This window comes from Fragaria vesca, linkage group LG5 (assembly GCF_000184155.1).
Source record: "Fragaria vesca subsp. vesca linkage group LG5, FraVesHawaii_1.0, whole genome shotgun sequence".
In the NCBI taxonomy this organism is placed as follows: Eukaryota; Viridiplantae; Streptophyta; class Magnoliopsida; order Rosales; family Rosaceae; genus Fragaria; species Fragaria vesca.
Genome location: NC_020495.1, coordinates 16,380,386 through 16,396,671, shown reverse-complemented (window position 1 = coordinate 16,396,671; position 16,286 = coordinate 16,380,386). Strand labels below are relative to the sequence as shown.

Genomic DNA, 16,286 nt, shown 5'->3' with positions numbered 1-16,286 from the left:
TACTACTCTCCTCCTCCTCTCTCTCTCTCTCTCTCTCTCTCTCTCTCTCTTGAATGCATGATTGACTAGCTTAGCTGTCCTATTTTTCATGAATCACTACTGATAATATGAGATTGACACTCTATATTGATGGTCAATGCTGTCTTAGTTGGAATTGCAATTTGAAGATAGAGAGATGCAGTTCATGGTTGCTCCTCTTCAAGCGGCAATTATAATGCATTTTCAAGATCAGAAAAGGTATTAGGAGGAATATCTTTGTATGTGGTTTACGGTTCATTATTTTAGCTTTATTGATATTGCCTACTTTCAGCTGGAGCTCCAAAGATCTTGCAGCTGCAGTTGGGGTTCCAATAGATATACTCAACCGGAGGATCAATTTTTGGACAAGCAAGGTACACTGATGGACTCAAGCTTTCATGTTTCACTATGTACCTTTTGTTTTTCAATACAAACACTCTTTGCTTAGTTGTGACGAACCCTAGTGCTTTCAGTTATCTATTTTTTTAAAAAGGTAAATTAAGTGTTAGGCACTGAACACAAAACTCTAGCTTAACTCAAGTCATCTCTATTATTGACTAAGCAGCGAGTATTAGAAGCTCTGGACTGCATTCAGAGCTTATGTTTTCTTGGTTACAGGTGTAATTCCATGGACCTTTGACCTGTCATATGACTCGTGTCACAGTATTCATATATGTTCCTGGTTGTCTTTGTGAATATAAATTGTACAATGTGCTGCTTCTTACCTTTCCCCACTATGTCAAGCACCAGTAAAAATAATTTCAAATAGGGTGTGGTGCGTCTTTGTAATATATAAAAGTAGCATTGGAAATCAAGATTGAAGCTTTCATGGTTGCCTCTGTTTTCCTATTGAAGGGAATTCTTGCAGAATCAATTGGGGAAGACTCTGATGACCATGTGTTTACACTCATGGAAGGGATGATTGACGCTGGCAAAAACACTGCTAATGATGGGAACTGTGAGGATCTTACAGCTGGTGATGAGGAAGGAGAGAGCTCTGTAGCCTCTGTAGAGGATCAACTGCGCAAGGAAATGACTGTGTATGAGGTATTCATTACATAATAAAAGACCAATCTTGTACACCATGTGGTCTGGATAGTCTCTTAACTTTTTACTTTTACTCTTACTTTTTTCTTTACTTTCTTCCTTCTTTTTGTTTTGGTTTTTTTTTTTTTTTTGTTTTTGTTTTTTCCCGAAATAAAGAGCAAAGGGGCCAAATTTACTAGTCTCTAATTACATAGGGCAAGTGTTGAAAATCTACTGGTGTTGCCTCATGGCATAGTTGATATCTGCAGAATGAAGTCCAGTAATCTTAGGCCTCGTTTGGAATAGCTTTGCTTCTTAAAAAAAAAGGCTTTTATCTAAACTTTTAGACCTTCTAGAAGCAACCTCAAGATTGCTTTTAGAATTTGTTGTCATTAAAAACACTAGAAACTAATATGTTTTAATATGTTTTGTAACAACACTTTTAAAAGTAATATTTACCAAACACAACTGTTTTAATTCATTGCTGATTATTTTCTTAGTATAACAGTAGCAGTTTTTTTTTTTTGAAACACAGCAATCCCAAAGTAGCCCTTAATCAGCATTTCCGCTATGGGAAGGGGGAAAATAGCAAAAACTAGAACGTGAATGATTGCCTCTTAAGATTGAGAACCTTTATTGAATATCTCCATTATCAGTCTTAAATCTGCAATGGGATAAATGCATGGCTCCATTCTTCTAAACGGTCTTTGGTTTATTGTAGAAATTTATTTTGGGAATGCTTACAAACTTTGGAAGCATGGCTTTGGATCGCATTCATAATACTCTCAAGGTGAGCATGACTTAAATGTTCCTCGTAGTGTTGGCTTACGTAACTTGATATAGTTGGGTAAATATTTATCATATTACTCATTCTAATAGATTTTCCCCACATTTCTGCAGATGTTCTGCATAGCAGATCCTACTTATGACAAAACCCTCCAACAGCTGCAAAGTTTCTTATCAGGTCTAGTTTCTGAAGAGAAGTTAGAACTAAGAGATGGCATGTACTTTTTAAAAAAATAGCAAACCTGACAGACTCAATCAGTAGGTTATCCTCAAGTCAAAGACTGAAGTCGAACACACTAAATGAGATTTCCCTTCAAGTTTGGAAAGTGAATGAAAATAATGTGTTCATTCATCCATTGTATTGTTTCAAGGTCAAGATGCAGAAGCATTGCCAATGTATAGGAGAGATTGGTAAATATTGCAGATTACTTGTAGTGAGATGGAGAGGTTTATGGAAGGTTTGCATGAACCAGTAGTGGAGAGAAATCATTTTTCAATGTACTTATAGTGATTTACTAGTCGGTAGACATGCCTGAAACTCTGGATTGCCGGAGACTAGACCAGAAAAAATTGCTCTAGTAAAAGATAGTGGTACCTAACCTACTGAGCAGTAACGGAAGTTGTAGTGTTTGGATTGGGAATCAGTATACAAATGCTCTGCAAAGTCCGCTTCAGTATCTGATAACATATTAAGGGCCACTTCAGTAAGCCAAATGCATACCAAATTTCCTATGCGGTGAAAGTCCGCCTGATACATTTTTAGTTACTTACATAGTCCGTCCTCCATAGAATGTGTTTCATCAAATTCAGAATCATTCCTCCACCTGGACACAAAAACAAACGAAATCTGCACATTTCAAATCTTGAGGTTGAGTCTGATTCTGCTATCCTCATGAACTTACTGCAACAAGCTGACCTCTCCCTACATCCTCTTGGTTCTGCTGGTTGTCACCATCTCAGGTCCAGTTTGGAAAAAACTCAAGATTCCGCCACATTTTTAGAGAGTGCAATATGACTGCAGACTCACTTGCTAAGTCAAGTTTTGATCATGCTCCTAGCCTCGTTACTTTTTATGAGCCTCATATTCATGCTCCGGATGATTTAGATGATTTTTCTAGTTAGAAAAACTGGGAACTCTGTTGTTCTCTAGTTTTTTTTTTTTCTGTTCTCTGTTTTTTCTTGGGCCTTCTGTAACCCAAAAAAAAAGAAAAAAGAAAAAGATAAACAGTATCCTAGTTTGTACGTCAGCGAGGGTAAAATAGTAAACAGTGGCATTAAAAGATAGAAATTAACGAAATTAGGGAAGAAAGGCAACAGCAGAGGAAGAAGAAGCTTGTGGCGGTTGTGGTGAGAAAACGAGGCAAGTTTATCCAAAACTGTTTCATTCTATTTGATTCCTCATTTATCTCCTTTCATTCTCTTACAGCGATACGAGGAGGAAGAAGAAGAAGTAGCCGGGTGACGGGGCTTTTGGTTGTTTGACAAACTTGGGAGAAAAAGGTAACAGCCATTTACTGTCCCAAGCTCTTGGTTTTCGATTCGGTATGAGTAATTTAATCCTTCTTTACTGTTATTATCTGTAAGACAAATTCAGGTTCCATTTGAAATGGAGGTGTCGGCACTCTGCCGAAACTCTGTTCCATTTGTTCTCCCAGTGCCACCTTGGAGCACAAGAGTGAAGACGTCTCAGGTCTCTTGTGCCACAACTCTTGACAACCAGCCCCTCCGGCATGACAGCAGGAGGGTCACAAGGCCTCACTCCAAGCAATATCTAGCTAGACAATCTGCAATTCTTCAAGTCCAGCACTCCTCTGACTTAGAATCAGCTCTTACAAGGTAATGAATTTGCCTTCAACATGAACATCATGCGTTAGTTGAGTTTTGTAATTGTCAGCAATATCTCACTGCTAATTTCTTCTGTTTAAATTTTAAGTAATGCATCGACTATGTTGTTTTGTTATTTTATTTTGCTGTGGACATATATACACAGTCTGTTTCATTAGCTAGTTTCCTTGATTTGATTATCTGGGTCCTAGATGGAATATTGCTTTTAAAATTAACAAAAAAATACAAAGAATTGAACAAGATATGTTTGTTTTATATTATGTATTATCATTATATATATATATATATATTTATTATCTATCTTTTTATGTTTTTTTCTGACAAGTTTCATACTTGGTTCCTGTTAGAGAACATTTTGGAGGGTGAAGACCATCTGAACTATAGGAATATGACTAACTTAAATAAACTTTACGGTATCAGATTAGGTGGAAGTTTGAACGTTCAAGACTTGAATGCCATAATACGTCATTTTGGGATGCTGAAAAGATGGCATGATCTTTCCCAGGTCTATCACTTGGAAAACTGTTTTTTTTTTACTGTATTTAATTTGTTCTTCCAGTTAATATAATAATATGTTTGCAATTGTTGCAGCTCTTTGAATGGATGCAACAGAATGGAAAAGTTAGTGCATCGTCCTATAGTAGCTATATAAAATTCATGGGAAAGAGCCTCAATCCCGTAAAAGCACTAGAAATTTACAATAGCATTCAAGATGAATCAACTAAAAAGAATGTTCACATATGCAATTCGGTTCTTGGTAGTCTGGTCAGGAGTGGCAAGTTTGATGGCAGTATTAAGTTATTTCACCAGATGAAGCAGGATGGCTTAACACCAGATGCTGTCACCTATAGTACGGTATGTATTTCAGTATTTATGTCACATTGGTTTAAACGAAACTTTTTCTCCATGAAAAATAGTAATGCATGGCGACCACTGATAAAAAATATAATAAGAAAAAAAATATAAACTACCATTTCACAGTGAAAACGGTTCCAGTGACAGTGATTATACGCTTATTTAAACTATTAAAAGTGAGGAGTTAACAGTTTACATAATTAAAGGAAATAAAAACAATCTATCACTCCCCACAGGATAGAATGTTAGTCTAAGAAGATCTCCTTAATTATTTAAGGAAGCTGTTATATACTAATTCATATATGAACTTATATCACTTTCATTCATTGACTTACCACCACTTCTGAACTGCCCATTTTTCATCTGAGAAGTATAAACTGTTTGAGACCTAAATTTCTTATTTGTACATTCAACCTTCATTATTATTATCCACTACCATTCTTAGCTTCTTGCAGGTTGCATCAAATTCAAACATGGTTATTCTAAGGCATTAGAGCTGGTTCAAGAATTACAGAATAATGAGCTGCAGATGGACAGTGTAATATATGGTACACTTTTGGCTATCTGTGCTTCAAATAATAAATGGGAAGAAGCAGAAAGTTATTTCAAGCAAATGAAGGATGAAGGCCATTTACCAAACGAATTCCATTACAGCTCTTTGCTCAATGCTTACTCTATAAGTGGGAACTACAAAAAGGCTGATGATGTGGTGCAAGATATGAAATCTGCAGGGTTAGTACCTAATAAGGTTTGTTCATGTACAAAAATGTTTATTCTATGCGAAACTTGCCTGTTAGTAATTGTTTGCATTTCTGATTTGTCAAATTAAAAGAGTTGCACTGAGGGACATATAAACATTAATGATTATAGGTAGTCTCAGGAACATGATGGCTAGGATTTGGTAGCATAATATATATAGAATCAGTAAATTTTTAGTCATTCACTCAAAGTCTAATCTCTGAACTCCAAGAAAATACTCATATTAAATATGTAGGAGAGTGTAGAATCACAAATTGGGAGTAAGCCTTGTATAGTAATATATAAATCTAGGGAAGACCTTTTCTCAGATTCATTTTGAACTGTAACGAGAGCCTTTTTTCTCACATGGAAAATAGGATGGGAGTGAGGTTCTGGGAGGGTGGTTGGTCGAATGAAGTTCCATTGCAACTATTGCTTCCCAGATTCTATAGGTTGCCTTGAGACACTTAGACTCATGTATTCCATATTTCCATCAGTAGGACAAACACTCAGCATTTATGCACTTGGTAGGGTTGCCTTCATTTTTAGATATCGAATAATTTAGTTTAGTCCACAGTACACTGTCAATTATGATCTAAGATTAAAATGATCCTTGATGTAAGAATTGCTTGGATAACAATCTACAAAACTATACCTTCAATATAGTTTCATCAGTAAGACATAACAAAGTACTTCCCATGTTTGTTTGTTTGTTTGTTTTTTTTTTTTTTGGCATCTGGTGTACAAATGGTTAAGTAAACCTTACGTTATCAATATTACAATGGCTACGATATCCGTGTTCCAGTTTGAATTCCTGGTTTCCTGGTCTAGTATTGGTTCACTTATATAATCTTGCTAAATCATGTGTAGAAGACATCACTTTGGTAATATGTTTCTTGTTCAAACTGCCAATGTTTGCAGGTTACTTTGACAACTTTATTGAAGGCTTATGTCAGAGGTGGGTTGTTTGAAAAATCAAGAGAATTACTAACCGAACTGGAAGCTTTGGGATATGCTGAAGATGAGGTATGGTAAAACCTTTGCCTAATTACTCTTAGCTTGAATTCCAAGACATCTATTTTGCCATGATTTCTATGGTTTTGTGCATTTTGCTAATACTTTCTTATTGGGGGGAGTGATTCAGAGATATAAGATATGCTTCTTATTTTTTCCTTCGGTTAGCAACCCAAATTTCAATCTCTTACAGATAACATCTGTAAGGGTTTTGTGTATCCTTGTTTCATTTCCTCATGTTTTCTATCAGAATTATTGATAAATTTACATTGCGTAAATGCTTCTGGGATTCTCTTTAAATTTTTCTTTACCTTAAATCCCAAAGATCCCTTGTTTTTCAAATTACATGATACTAGCTTTCAATCTTTATCTTGTTGAAGTTTTAGCCAATGTAATGTTTGCTTGTGAAATTTTGGACATCATGCTGCTATCATATGTTAAGGAACTTCATTTGCATATATATATAGTCGGGATCAGAGGCGGACGTCCGCATGCCTTTAAAGTGCGGACATCCCTCCGTTCTCCACCGTACGGCTCCGACGACGGCGCGCCTCCACCCTAGCGGCCTCCAGCAGCTTCCCTGATCGCTTTCCCTCCCCGGCAAGTCCGCCGAATTCCAGTTTTCCGGCGAGAACGATTTTGTTTGAAGTTTTGGGTGATCTCGCCGGAAAACTGGAATTCGGCGGACTCGTCAGGGAGGGAAAGTGATCGGGGACGCTGCTGGAGGCCGCTAGGGTGGAGGCGCGCCGTCGTTGGAGCCGTACGGTGGAGAACGGAGGGACGTCCGCACTTTAAGGGCTGTGCGGACATCCTCTTTGGAACAGCTCCGTATATTTCCTCTGTGCCATGTGTACCTGTGGCTTATCATGAACCAATCCCATTATCTTGACCCAAAGTTCGGTGGAAAACCTTAGAAAGTGATCACCATGATTATTGAGGCTTTTGTAAGGTTGTTCTTCTTTTTTGAAGAATAATTTTGCTTTTCTTGGCAAATTGATTTTTTCTCTTCTTATTTTAATTTGTTCTTACTGTGGCTCATTCGGTTACATTTATATGTAGATGCCATACTGTATATTGATGGATGCCTTTGCTAAGGCTGGCCGTATAGAAGATGCTAAATTGGTTTTTGATGAAATAAAGGAGAAATCTGTACGATCAGGTATCTTTCAAATATTACCATATTCAAACCCTCAGTGAAAGCTATCTGTTATTTTGATATGCATATTATTATTACTTTTGACACACAAAAGCCATAGGACTAATGGAATTGTTGTCTTCAAACTATATATGGTTATGAAACATATGAAAGACAATATATAGTGGTATGTTCTTCAATTCCTGGTGTTAATGCATACTTTGAAGTAGAAATCCCTGATGATTTCTATGGTCTTTACAGATGCTTTGCACAAATTACTTGCTCTTACATAGCATTGTTAACAGATAACTTGCTCATGAATCCCTATTCTGAAACAATAAGTGACGTCCGCAAGTAGTCTAAATATACATGGAGCTTTAAGAAATACTTAGTTGATTTTTTCCTGCAGAACCTTCCTTCCTATGTGCAAATTTAATCTTGTACATTGTGCTGCTACTTTATTATTTTCTCCTATATGCAGATGGATATTCCTACAGTATCATGATTTCTGCTTTCTGCCGGGGTGGCCTTGTAGATGATGCAAAACAGTTGGCTAAGGATTTTGAAAGAACTTATGACAAATATGATTTGGTTATGTTGAACACGATGATCTGTGCCTATTGCAGAGCAGGTGAAATGGATAGTGTAATGGAAATGCTGAGAAAAATGGATGAATTAAAAATCACACCTGATAATAATACCTTCCATATTTTAATAAAGTACTTTTGTAAGGAGAAGTTATACATGCTTGCTTATAAGACCATGGAGGATATGCACAACAAAGGCTACCCACCAGATGAGGTATTATATTCTTGTTGATAATAACTGTTCAACAGTGCCATTTTGCTTTTGTTCTTTTTAATAAACAATGGAAAGACAGAATGACCTTCAGAAAAATTAAAGATAATGAAATCATTTATAGAAATGGTCAATAATGTAAAGAAGCCATTTGTTTGTATCAAAATGAAATATCAGAATCCATTATGGTGTAAAGAAGATGTAAGAACTTTTATTTTGCAAGCATATGATGTGGTCCAAAAACACCAGACTATATACTCTGTTGCATTGCAGGAACTTTGTTCCTCCTTAATGTTTCATCTTGGTAAGATAAGAGCGTACTCGGAAGCATACTCTATATACAATATACTAAGGTATAGTAAGCGAACCATGTGCAAGGCCCTTCATGAGAAGATTCTACACATCCTAGTAGCAGGAAGGCTTCTCAAAGATGCTTATGTAGTAGTCAAGGTTAGCGATTGTTTTAAATCAAGTTTCTTGTGTAACCTATAATTATTTTCTCGCCTTTTTAACTTTTTATTTCTTAATTGTAGTTTAATTTATATTATTCTTTTGGTCAGGATAATCCGAGGTTGATTTCTAAGGCTGCCACAATGAAATTTGCAACTGCGTTTATGAAATTGGGAAATATCAACTTGATAAATGATGTTTTAAAGGCGATTGATGGTTCTGGTTGCAAGATTGATCAGGTAAACTATTACGGATGTTAATAAATTGGATCATTATTTTTTCCTAGAACAAGCTTGCATGCATATTTAAACACTTATTAGGGATGGACCTATCTGAGGTAGTGCGAGGGAGGGAGGGAGGGAGGGAGGGAGAGAAATAATAGAGGTCAAAATAGCTTTACCCTTCAGAAAAAGGAAGTATTTTTTCCTCACTCAACTAAGGAGAAAGTAAAACTGTAAGAGGCTAAAAATGGCAAGAAAGAAATGTCTAACAGTACTAGTATAAAAACTATGGATGATTTTCGTAAATGTCTTTCAAGAAATAAGAGAAAAAAGTTAAAAGAGTGTCTTGCATCTAGTATAGTCTTTGTGCAGGTGCAATTTCAGAAATGATTTCAGGATTATAGTCTTTGTATTTATTAACTCAATATTGAGGTTGGGCATATACCTCACAGTCTCACACTATTACTCGCATATGCCTCATGCATATTCAAACTAAGCATGGGTTCTCTTATAGTATGGCTAGAGTACAGATATTTATAAACTGTGACAACTGATGTCACCGTCGACATAATAGGATCCCTGGAAGGTAAAAAAATTAGCCTTTCCTGCACTTGTTTGAATCAACAGGCTAAAAGGTGAGGGTTTATGTTGGACTTATTTATTCGTGTGCTCTCCATTTTGTGGGTGCTCTTTGTGACCGTGTGACTATCTTTGCCCTCTTCGGTTGTAACTTGTTCAATGGAAGATTTTCTCTTACTACCTCTCTGTTGTGTTGTTTTTTTTATTTTGTTTTTTACTTTTTGATTTATGTTTTTTTTCTTTTTTGTAGTTTTGATAAGAAAGGAAAAATAGTTGAGCCTGAGTGCCTGTGAGGCTGTGAATAAGGGCTGTAGACAATTACACCTTGTAGAAACCCTAGGTTTCATCCTCCATGGAAGATTTTCATAAACCTCTCCTGTTTCTGTTTTCACTTTGACAACTCTTATAGCTGCAAATCCTTCCTGTATCCCACAGGGAATATTTCAGATGGCCATATCACGTTATATCTCGGACCCTGACAAGAAGGACCTGCTTCTTCAGTTACTACAGTGGATGCCAGGACAAGGTTATACTGTGGATTCATCTACAAGAAATCTAATACTGAAAAACTCTCACTTATTTGACCGCCAGCACATTGCTGAGATGCTATCGAAGCAGCATATGATATCAAAAGCTTCAAAGTCTAAGTGAGTTGGAGAATGTGCAGTTCCAGGTATCTTCCACTGTGGTTGGTTCAACTCTCTGAAAAAATTTGTTGTTTCACAGTACTAGTACAATCAGTCATTCAGTCTGCTGCTTGGCCTTTTGAAACCTATGCTTCCTTAACTGGTTTAGGGCATATTAACCCCATGTATAGTGCTAAATTGTGTGATTTTAGATTATATAAAAACTTGCATGCATGTAATCAGAGCTGGAACTAATTGCATATTCCACTTTGCTATACAAGAGCATCTTTATCTGCTTTTGTTTAGACAATTTTTTACATTTGACTTGTAAGCAGGTTTTTGCATTTGAAGGATTAGAAGTGTTGCTGACTACCATAATTGATGGAAGAACATGCCCATATTATATCATATGTTTTAAAGAGCGAAACAACAACTATTGCAGATAAAAGTAAAGCAATCAGTGCTTAAACATCATCTATAATCTTGTGAGAAGATTAACATAATGGTACATTGTATATATTGAGCTACCTTTTATTCAATAAGTCGTGCACTTAAGTTGGGATTTCATCATCAATTATAGGGTACAAATTGATGCCGTCTGACCATGCATTTCTTTTTGTTGGATCAACATCCGAAACGCATTTCCAAACTGCACTGTTGCACTTGAAGCCACTTCCAAATGCAATTTGCCATACTTTGTTACCTTTCTTCACCATTCCTTTTGCTTCCAAATAACAAAGCTCATACCAAATTGAAGAAGAAGATGTGTTTCCAAATCTATGTAATGTCATTCTTGAAGCCTCTGCATCTTCCTTTTGCAGTTTCAGACTCTTTTCTATGCCATCTATCACTGCTCTTCCACCAGCATGTATACAGTAGTGTTCGATAGCCTTCTTGAAATTTGGCACATAAACTCCCTTCTGCCTTGGTAAGATCCTGATTTTCTTACGGATCACTGACCATGCAAACCGAAACTGCTCGGAGTATGGTAGCACAAGTGGCCCCAGAGCTGATATGTTTGTTTTAAGAGCTTTTGTTGCCACACTCAACAGGGCTCTTGATAGTGAGACCCCTTCACATCCATCCTCATCTGCTTTATGGAAAACAGATTCGTATGCTTCGTCATTCGAACCAAGGTGGGTTCGGACAAGATGCTGGAGCTTGTACTTTGACATGCCTTTGTCCTGCTTCCTATTCGACAGTAGAATAGCAGCCCCTCCCATCCGAAACAAGACGTTTGGAAGAAGCATTGATTTTTCCTTACCCGCATAGCCGTTGGGAGTTACAGCTTCCATGCTGAGGACTAATGCCAACGAGTTTTTGTGAACTTTGAGAAGATCCTTGGCCAAACAAATTGACAAGATTCCAGCACTGCAGCCCATTCCACTGAGGTTGACGCTCTTTATGTCGCTTCGAAATCCAAACTTGTTTATGATCATTGAACTAATGGATGGTGTTGAGCAGAAAATGCTGCAATTTGACACAAGAATGTCGATGCTTTTTGGATCAATTTTGTGCTTGGAAAGAAGGTCTTCAACAACAGTGAAGAAAACCATTTCAATTTCGTTACGAGTATCATCCAAAGACTCACGAGGCGGGATTTCGTGCAGTGGATCAGGCATGCTAGTCTCTGAACCAATGCCTGATCTTTCCCATACCTTTACTTGGAAATCAATACCCTCTCTGCCATTGATGTTAGACATCTCCACATGTTCGATGAAGTGCGCCTTTGGAACCCGCAATCTACCAGGAGGCAGATAGCAAGTGAAATCAACTAGGTATATCCTCGTTGATCTGAGTTCTAAAAGGAGAACCGCAATGATCAAAGTGGTTCCAGCTATCAAATAGGTAAAGGAGTTCGGAAATGATTCTGTAGTGACAGATAAGAATGGTCTAAGCAGCAAAGTCTCCATGTCTGCTTTTGAATGCTTTTGCTCTCATATTTTTGTTCATGTATCTATAGACGGTTGGTCGGTTGCATTCGAATTCCACAGGTAGAGGCAATCTTTAGTTTGTTTGTTTGATCACAATGTATTCATGCACAGTTCAACCTGAAAACATCCAGTTTGCATGAAGTAATGCAATTTCGTCTCGTGTTTAACTAGCTATAAATGTCGTTTTATACTTCTACTGCTTTAGCATAGATACATATATGTATCACAAACCACTGACCAAAAACAATAATTTCCTGGAGTCATTCAAAAATCTTCAGTGCTTGAATGGATACCACACGTTCATCACCTCGAACAATTGCCACGGCCTGTTAAATATACCACCATCCATTAGTATTAGTACTACTGCTAAAGATATAGAAACAACACACTGTTCATAGTACTGGTACTAATTTTCAATGTTTATGTGCCTCAGTTTGAGATCATGAGCAATTCATTATGGTAATTTGTCTGGATACATTTGTTTGATTTCCTGGGTAGCAGAAAAAAGAAAAAGAAAAAAAAGGCCATTTGGATATCATTTGGCATTGGAAATGTTTAAACTTTAAAGAACGAGTTTTAAGTGTATAACAGAGATGAGAAGTAATATAGAAGAACACAGGCTAGAAACAAGCCAGGGGGTTTTCATTTACCAAAAGAAAAAAATAAATATAAAAGCTAGATAACAAGCGTGTATTCCATCTTCATTACCTCGCTTATCGAAAGCTTATGATCTGAATCAACATTTAGGCAGCGCAATGCAGCATGGGCCATGTGACGTACCATTCTAGCATCACCAGCAGTTTCTGACACTCGGCAGTCCATTAGTTCCTTAAGCTCACCATTTTCTAGTAGTGGCATTGCCTGTTATGCAGAAGAATAAGGCTAGATCACTGACAAGATGCATGTTCAGTTAGAAGAAGCAAATGTGTCCAGAGATCTTACCCAGTCAATCAAGGACTGATCCTTCCCTTGGTTTGGAAAGCAACATGCACTTTTTCCTGTAATAAGCTCCAGGATGAATTTTCCATAACCACGTATGTCTACGAAAAGGCGCTCGTCTTCTTCGAAATTTGAGTATCTTTTAAATATCAAAACAGAACATAAAATGGTAAGGCATTATACCAGCATGATCAAGTTTTTCTTTTTTTTTTTTTTTTCTTTGCTAAAAAGAAAAATGATTACACTTGTATTACAATCAGAAAATATTACCTGGCAACATCTCCATCAAGCCATTCAGCATCTTTGAGGTTGCCAAGCTTCAGTAACAGACAAAGGAAATTACTCGGTGAAGGAGAGAAACAACAAATATCAACAAGTTTAAAGAATCTCAGAAAGATCTTTTAAAAGTGGCTCTAAGCATCAGATCAATTGGTAATTCTTGAAACTCTTAAAAGACCGAATCTGGTGTTCTTTGAAAGCAGTGCAGCCTTTCCGGAGGCATAATTCCATATAGCAACATAGATGGTGAACGGTGAGTAGTAAGAAATTGAATTGTTTGTGATGCTATCTCTAAAGTTTTAGTTCCTGTGATTCTGAGAACTGTACTTTAAAACAAAAAAGAAAAAGGGTAGTATGAAGTCCTCGGAGTTCAATCAGAATATCAGACTACAATTTTTATAAGTTTATAATTCACCCATACTTTTGTTCCCATATAGGTATGTGGAGGATCAGAACTCACCATTGCAGAGTAATCATGAGAAAGAGAAACATTACATGAACAAACAGATTTATGAATAATAGGTGCATCAGCGCATTCCTCGTGAAGATAGCGCAAGCTTCCACCTATCTCTTGAGCAATAGACCATCTTGCTCTCCATCCCAGATTCTTAGCCAATTCCTCAACTACAAACGATAGACCTCAGTTAAATACTAACAAAAACAGAAAGTAATTTAGTCCAGACTGAAAAACATGGGGACGAAGATTTTAAATATTTTGTACGAGTAATAAACTAATAATGATAGGCTGAAAAAAGCAAAGCCTATTATTTCTTTTTGAAGACAACACTCCGTGATTATGTGACAGCAGCTGCTCGGACATGGATATTATGTTAAGGAGACTGGATGAGGTGGTTTCATGACTTAGGGTTCATCAGAATGAAGCAGTGTGACGCCAGTCGTCTGCATGAGGATGAAGCCTAGTACCTCCAGTCGTCTCCTTGGTTTTCACAGGGATCCATAAGTTCTTATACAAAAGAATTATTTGCCTCATGAAGGCAATGTAGTGCGTTGGAACATGATATGTGTAAGTTCATCTTCACAAACTATGCTAATTAATATGCTGTCATAACTAAACTAATTCTTTCAAGAGCAGGTTGCAGATAATGGTAATTCAATAAGAGAAGTGGTCATTCTTACTTTGAAAGTTCATTTGAATGTTACCCAAACATGGAAAGTCGAAGACCAAGTACGCAGCAGCACCAGTGTAGCAGTACCCTACGAGGTTCAAGATATTTCGGTGACATACCCGAGAAAGGATCTTTAGCACTGACCAGAAGCCTTTATTCACTTCTTCGTAAGCCTTGACTAAAACAGTTGTGTCTTGCAATATTCCTTCGTAAACTTTCATGCTCTTTTCTTCTCTAGAAACATAGTCATCGGTAAAGCCATTTGTTATCACTTCAAGTTCTTTCTGTGAAAATACTCGAGGGAAACCAGTTCTCCAAGACAGTGGGTAGCAACAAGGATTTTGTCGATAAGGTGCAGGTGCAGTTGACATTCGTAATTGATCAGGAACTAAACTGTTACTATGCACTTCCATACCATGTTCTGAATTGTAATTTTCTCCAGGATTAATCTTAGGAAAGATGTGAGGTGGGGTATCATTTGATAGCATCAACGTAGCATAATATTTATCCTTCATTACTGCAATGTTGCAGCTTACATGTCCCCTAAGAAAAAGTCTGGACTTCCGAAAGTGACTGGGAAGCCAAAATACAAAAGTCAGAAAACTTAGCATAACTCTGAGAATACATGAAGTTTTAATCTCACTGCAAACCTTCTATGTAGAGTGTTATCCGGTTTATTACATGTCCTAACAGATTTTACAAGACAGCAATTAAGTACTAGGATTGACTTGCAAAAACATCACTACCATGTTCCATACCTCTCTCTTATCAAGATCTATGAATGAATTCAATGTTATAATCTCCCCTCTAATTCATAATTTGCCCATGCAAGTCAAACAATGAAGTTACTAGTTTTCATTGGATCTATAACTTTGTTATATAGAATGGAGTGCCATGAGATTATGAGATACCTGTCCAGTAAAATCCACCGACTATTAAGGTTTCGTGCTTCCTCAATTGCCAATCTCGCAGGACAATACCCCACCGCAAATTTAACTTGCAGCTTCACCTGCACATACATACCACAGCAAATACTTATGTATTAGATTGCCCAAATTAACTTACACTGGCATGGCATGTACTATAGGTACAACTTACGATCACCAACCTCATTGCTTTGGCATAGGCAGTTTATAGTTTGGAGGCCAGTCTGGTACTCTCCTCTCCTTTTCGCATATTTCTCTTTAATCACTACAGAATCCGGGTCCTCATCGTCCACCATTTCTGAACGCTCGCCTGCAACAAAACAGATTCTATATTAGACATATATTTAACACATTAGGCTACAAAAATGCTTTAGAATGTCATAGAAACTGATGGAAGAGCTTTATACATGCGCTGGTGGCGGAGAAAATATTGAAGAATGGAAAGCAGGGATGCTTCTTGGGGAGTTGATCATCTTGCAGAACTCCCAAGACAAGGAGGATGTCTCCTGGACGAACCAAGTAGCTGAAGGCCCATTCCACTATTTCCACGCTTCCTCTTCTCCTTTTTGCGTCCAGCGCCACAATTACAGCCTCTCTTGACATCACCTCCCTCTCAGTTCTCATTTTTGTGCTACTCCTCACTACCTACTTGCAGTCGAGCTAGCTAGTTGTAATGATGATGATGATGATGATTCTGGGGCATGGATCGGAGCCAATATGTGACAATTGACAAAGGCGAGTGTTTTGGGTGTGTAGAGTTTCTCTGTTGCGGTGGTTTCATAGCTGATAACGCCATGCACAGCGTAGCTAGCAAGGTGGTTGAACAAGGGAGAGTGTAGTTATTATCGTCAGGTAGCGACGGGATGTGAGCTTTTTGTTTGTTTGAGGTGATCATTCGTCGAAGGAAATATTATACCTTCGACTTCTTATGGGTCAATAAAAAGTGATGGGCTTGGTGTTGGGCCTGTGTTCTGAGCCTGGCAAGCACTG

At 37.4% G+C, this 16,286-nt stretch overlaps 4 protein-coding genes across 4 annotated transcripts in view; 2 read left to right on the top strand and 2 right to left on the bottom strand.

Moving 5' to 3' along the window:
* LOC101313320 (anaphase-promoting complex subunit 2-like) overlaps positions 1 to 2,421 on the top strand; it is a 5,994-nt gene extending 3,573 nt beyond the window's left edge. Inside the window, exons 9-13 of the mRNA XM_004301460.1 lie at positions 149 to 237; positions 311 to 392; positions 874 to 1,065; positions 1,766 to 1,834; positions 1,945 to 2,421. Of these exons, the coding sequence (XP_004301508.1) occupies positions 149 to 237; positions 311 to 392; positions 874 to 1,065; positions 1,766 to 1,834; positions 1,945 to 2,067 (555 nt within the window). The 3' untranslated portion in view covers positions 2,068 to 2,421. The remainder of the gene's footprint in view (positions 1 to 148; positions 238 to 310; positions 393 to 873; positions 1,066 to 1,765; positions 1,835 to 1,944) is intronic.
* A 717-nt stretch (positions 2,422 to 3,138) lies between these two features.
* LOC101311671 (pentatricopeptide repeat-containing protein At1g10910, chloroplastic-like) lies at positions 3,139 to 10,301 on the top strand. The gene is made up of 12 exons (XM_004299892.1): positions 3,139 to 3,177; positions 3,257 to 3,330; positions 3,415 to 3,666; positions 4,096 to 4,180; positions 4,267 to 4,530; positions 4,976 to 5,278; positions 6,190 to 6,294; positions 7,342 to 7,441; positions 7,899 to 8,218; positions 8,489 to 8,665; positions 8,776 to 8,904; positions 9,901 to 10,301. The coding sequence occupies exons 3-12, from the start codon at positions 3,437 to 3,439 to the stop codon at positions 10,114 to 10,116; spliced, it is 1,929 nt and encodes a 642-aa protein (XP_004299940.1). The 5' UTR covers positions 3,139 to 3,177; positions 3,257 to 3,330; positions 3,415 to 3,436; the 3' UTR covers positions 10,117 to 10,301.
* A 341-nt stretch (positions 10,302 to 10,642) lies between these two features.
* LOC101313029 (3-ketoacyl-CoA synthase 7-like) lies at positions 10,643 to 12,004 on the bottom strand. Its single transcript, XM_004301459.1, has one exon. The coding sequence runs from the start codon at positions 12,002 to 12,004 to the stop codon at positions 10,643 to 10,645; it is 1,362 nt and encodes a 453-aa protein (XP_004301507.1).
* Positions 12,005 to 12,285: 281 nt separating this feature from the next.
* LOC101312738 (protein NSP-INTERACTING KINASE 2-like) lies at positions 12,286 to 15,920 on the bottom strand. The gene is made up of 9 exons (XM_004301458.1): positions 15,704 to 15,920; positions 15,479 to 15,606; positions 15,282 to 15,379; positions 14,381 to 14,943; positions 13,704 to 13,867; positions 13,235 to 13,281; positions 12,968 to 13,103; positions 12,734 to 12,886; positions 12,286 to 12,351 (listed from the first exon to the last, which is right to left on the bottom strand). Exons 1-9 carry the CDS (start codon positions 15,918 to 15,920, stop codon positions 12,286 to 12,288), a joined length of 1,572 nt encoding a protein of 523 aa, XP_004301506.1.
* Positions 15,921 to 16,286: the final 366 nt, after the last annotated feature.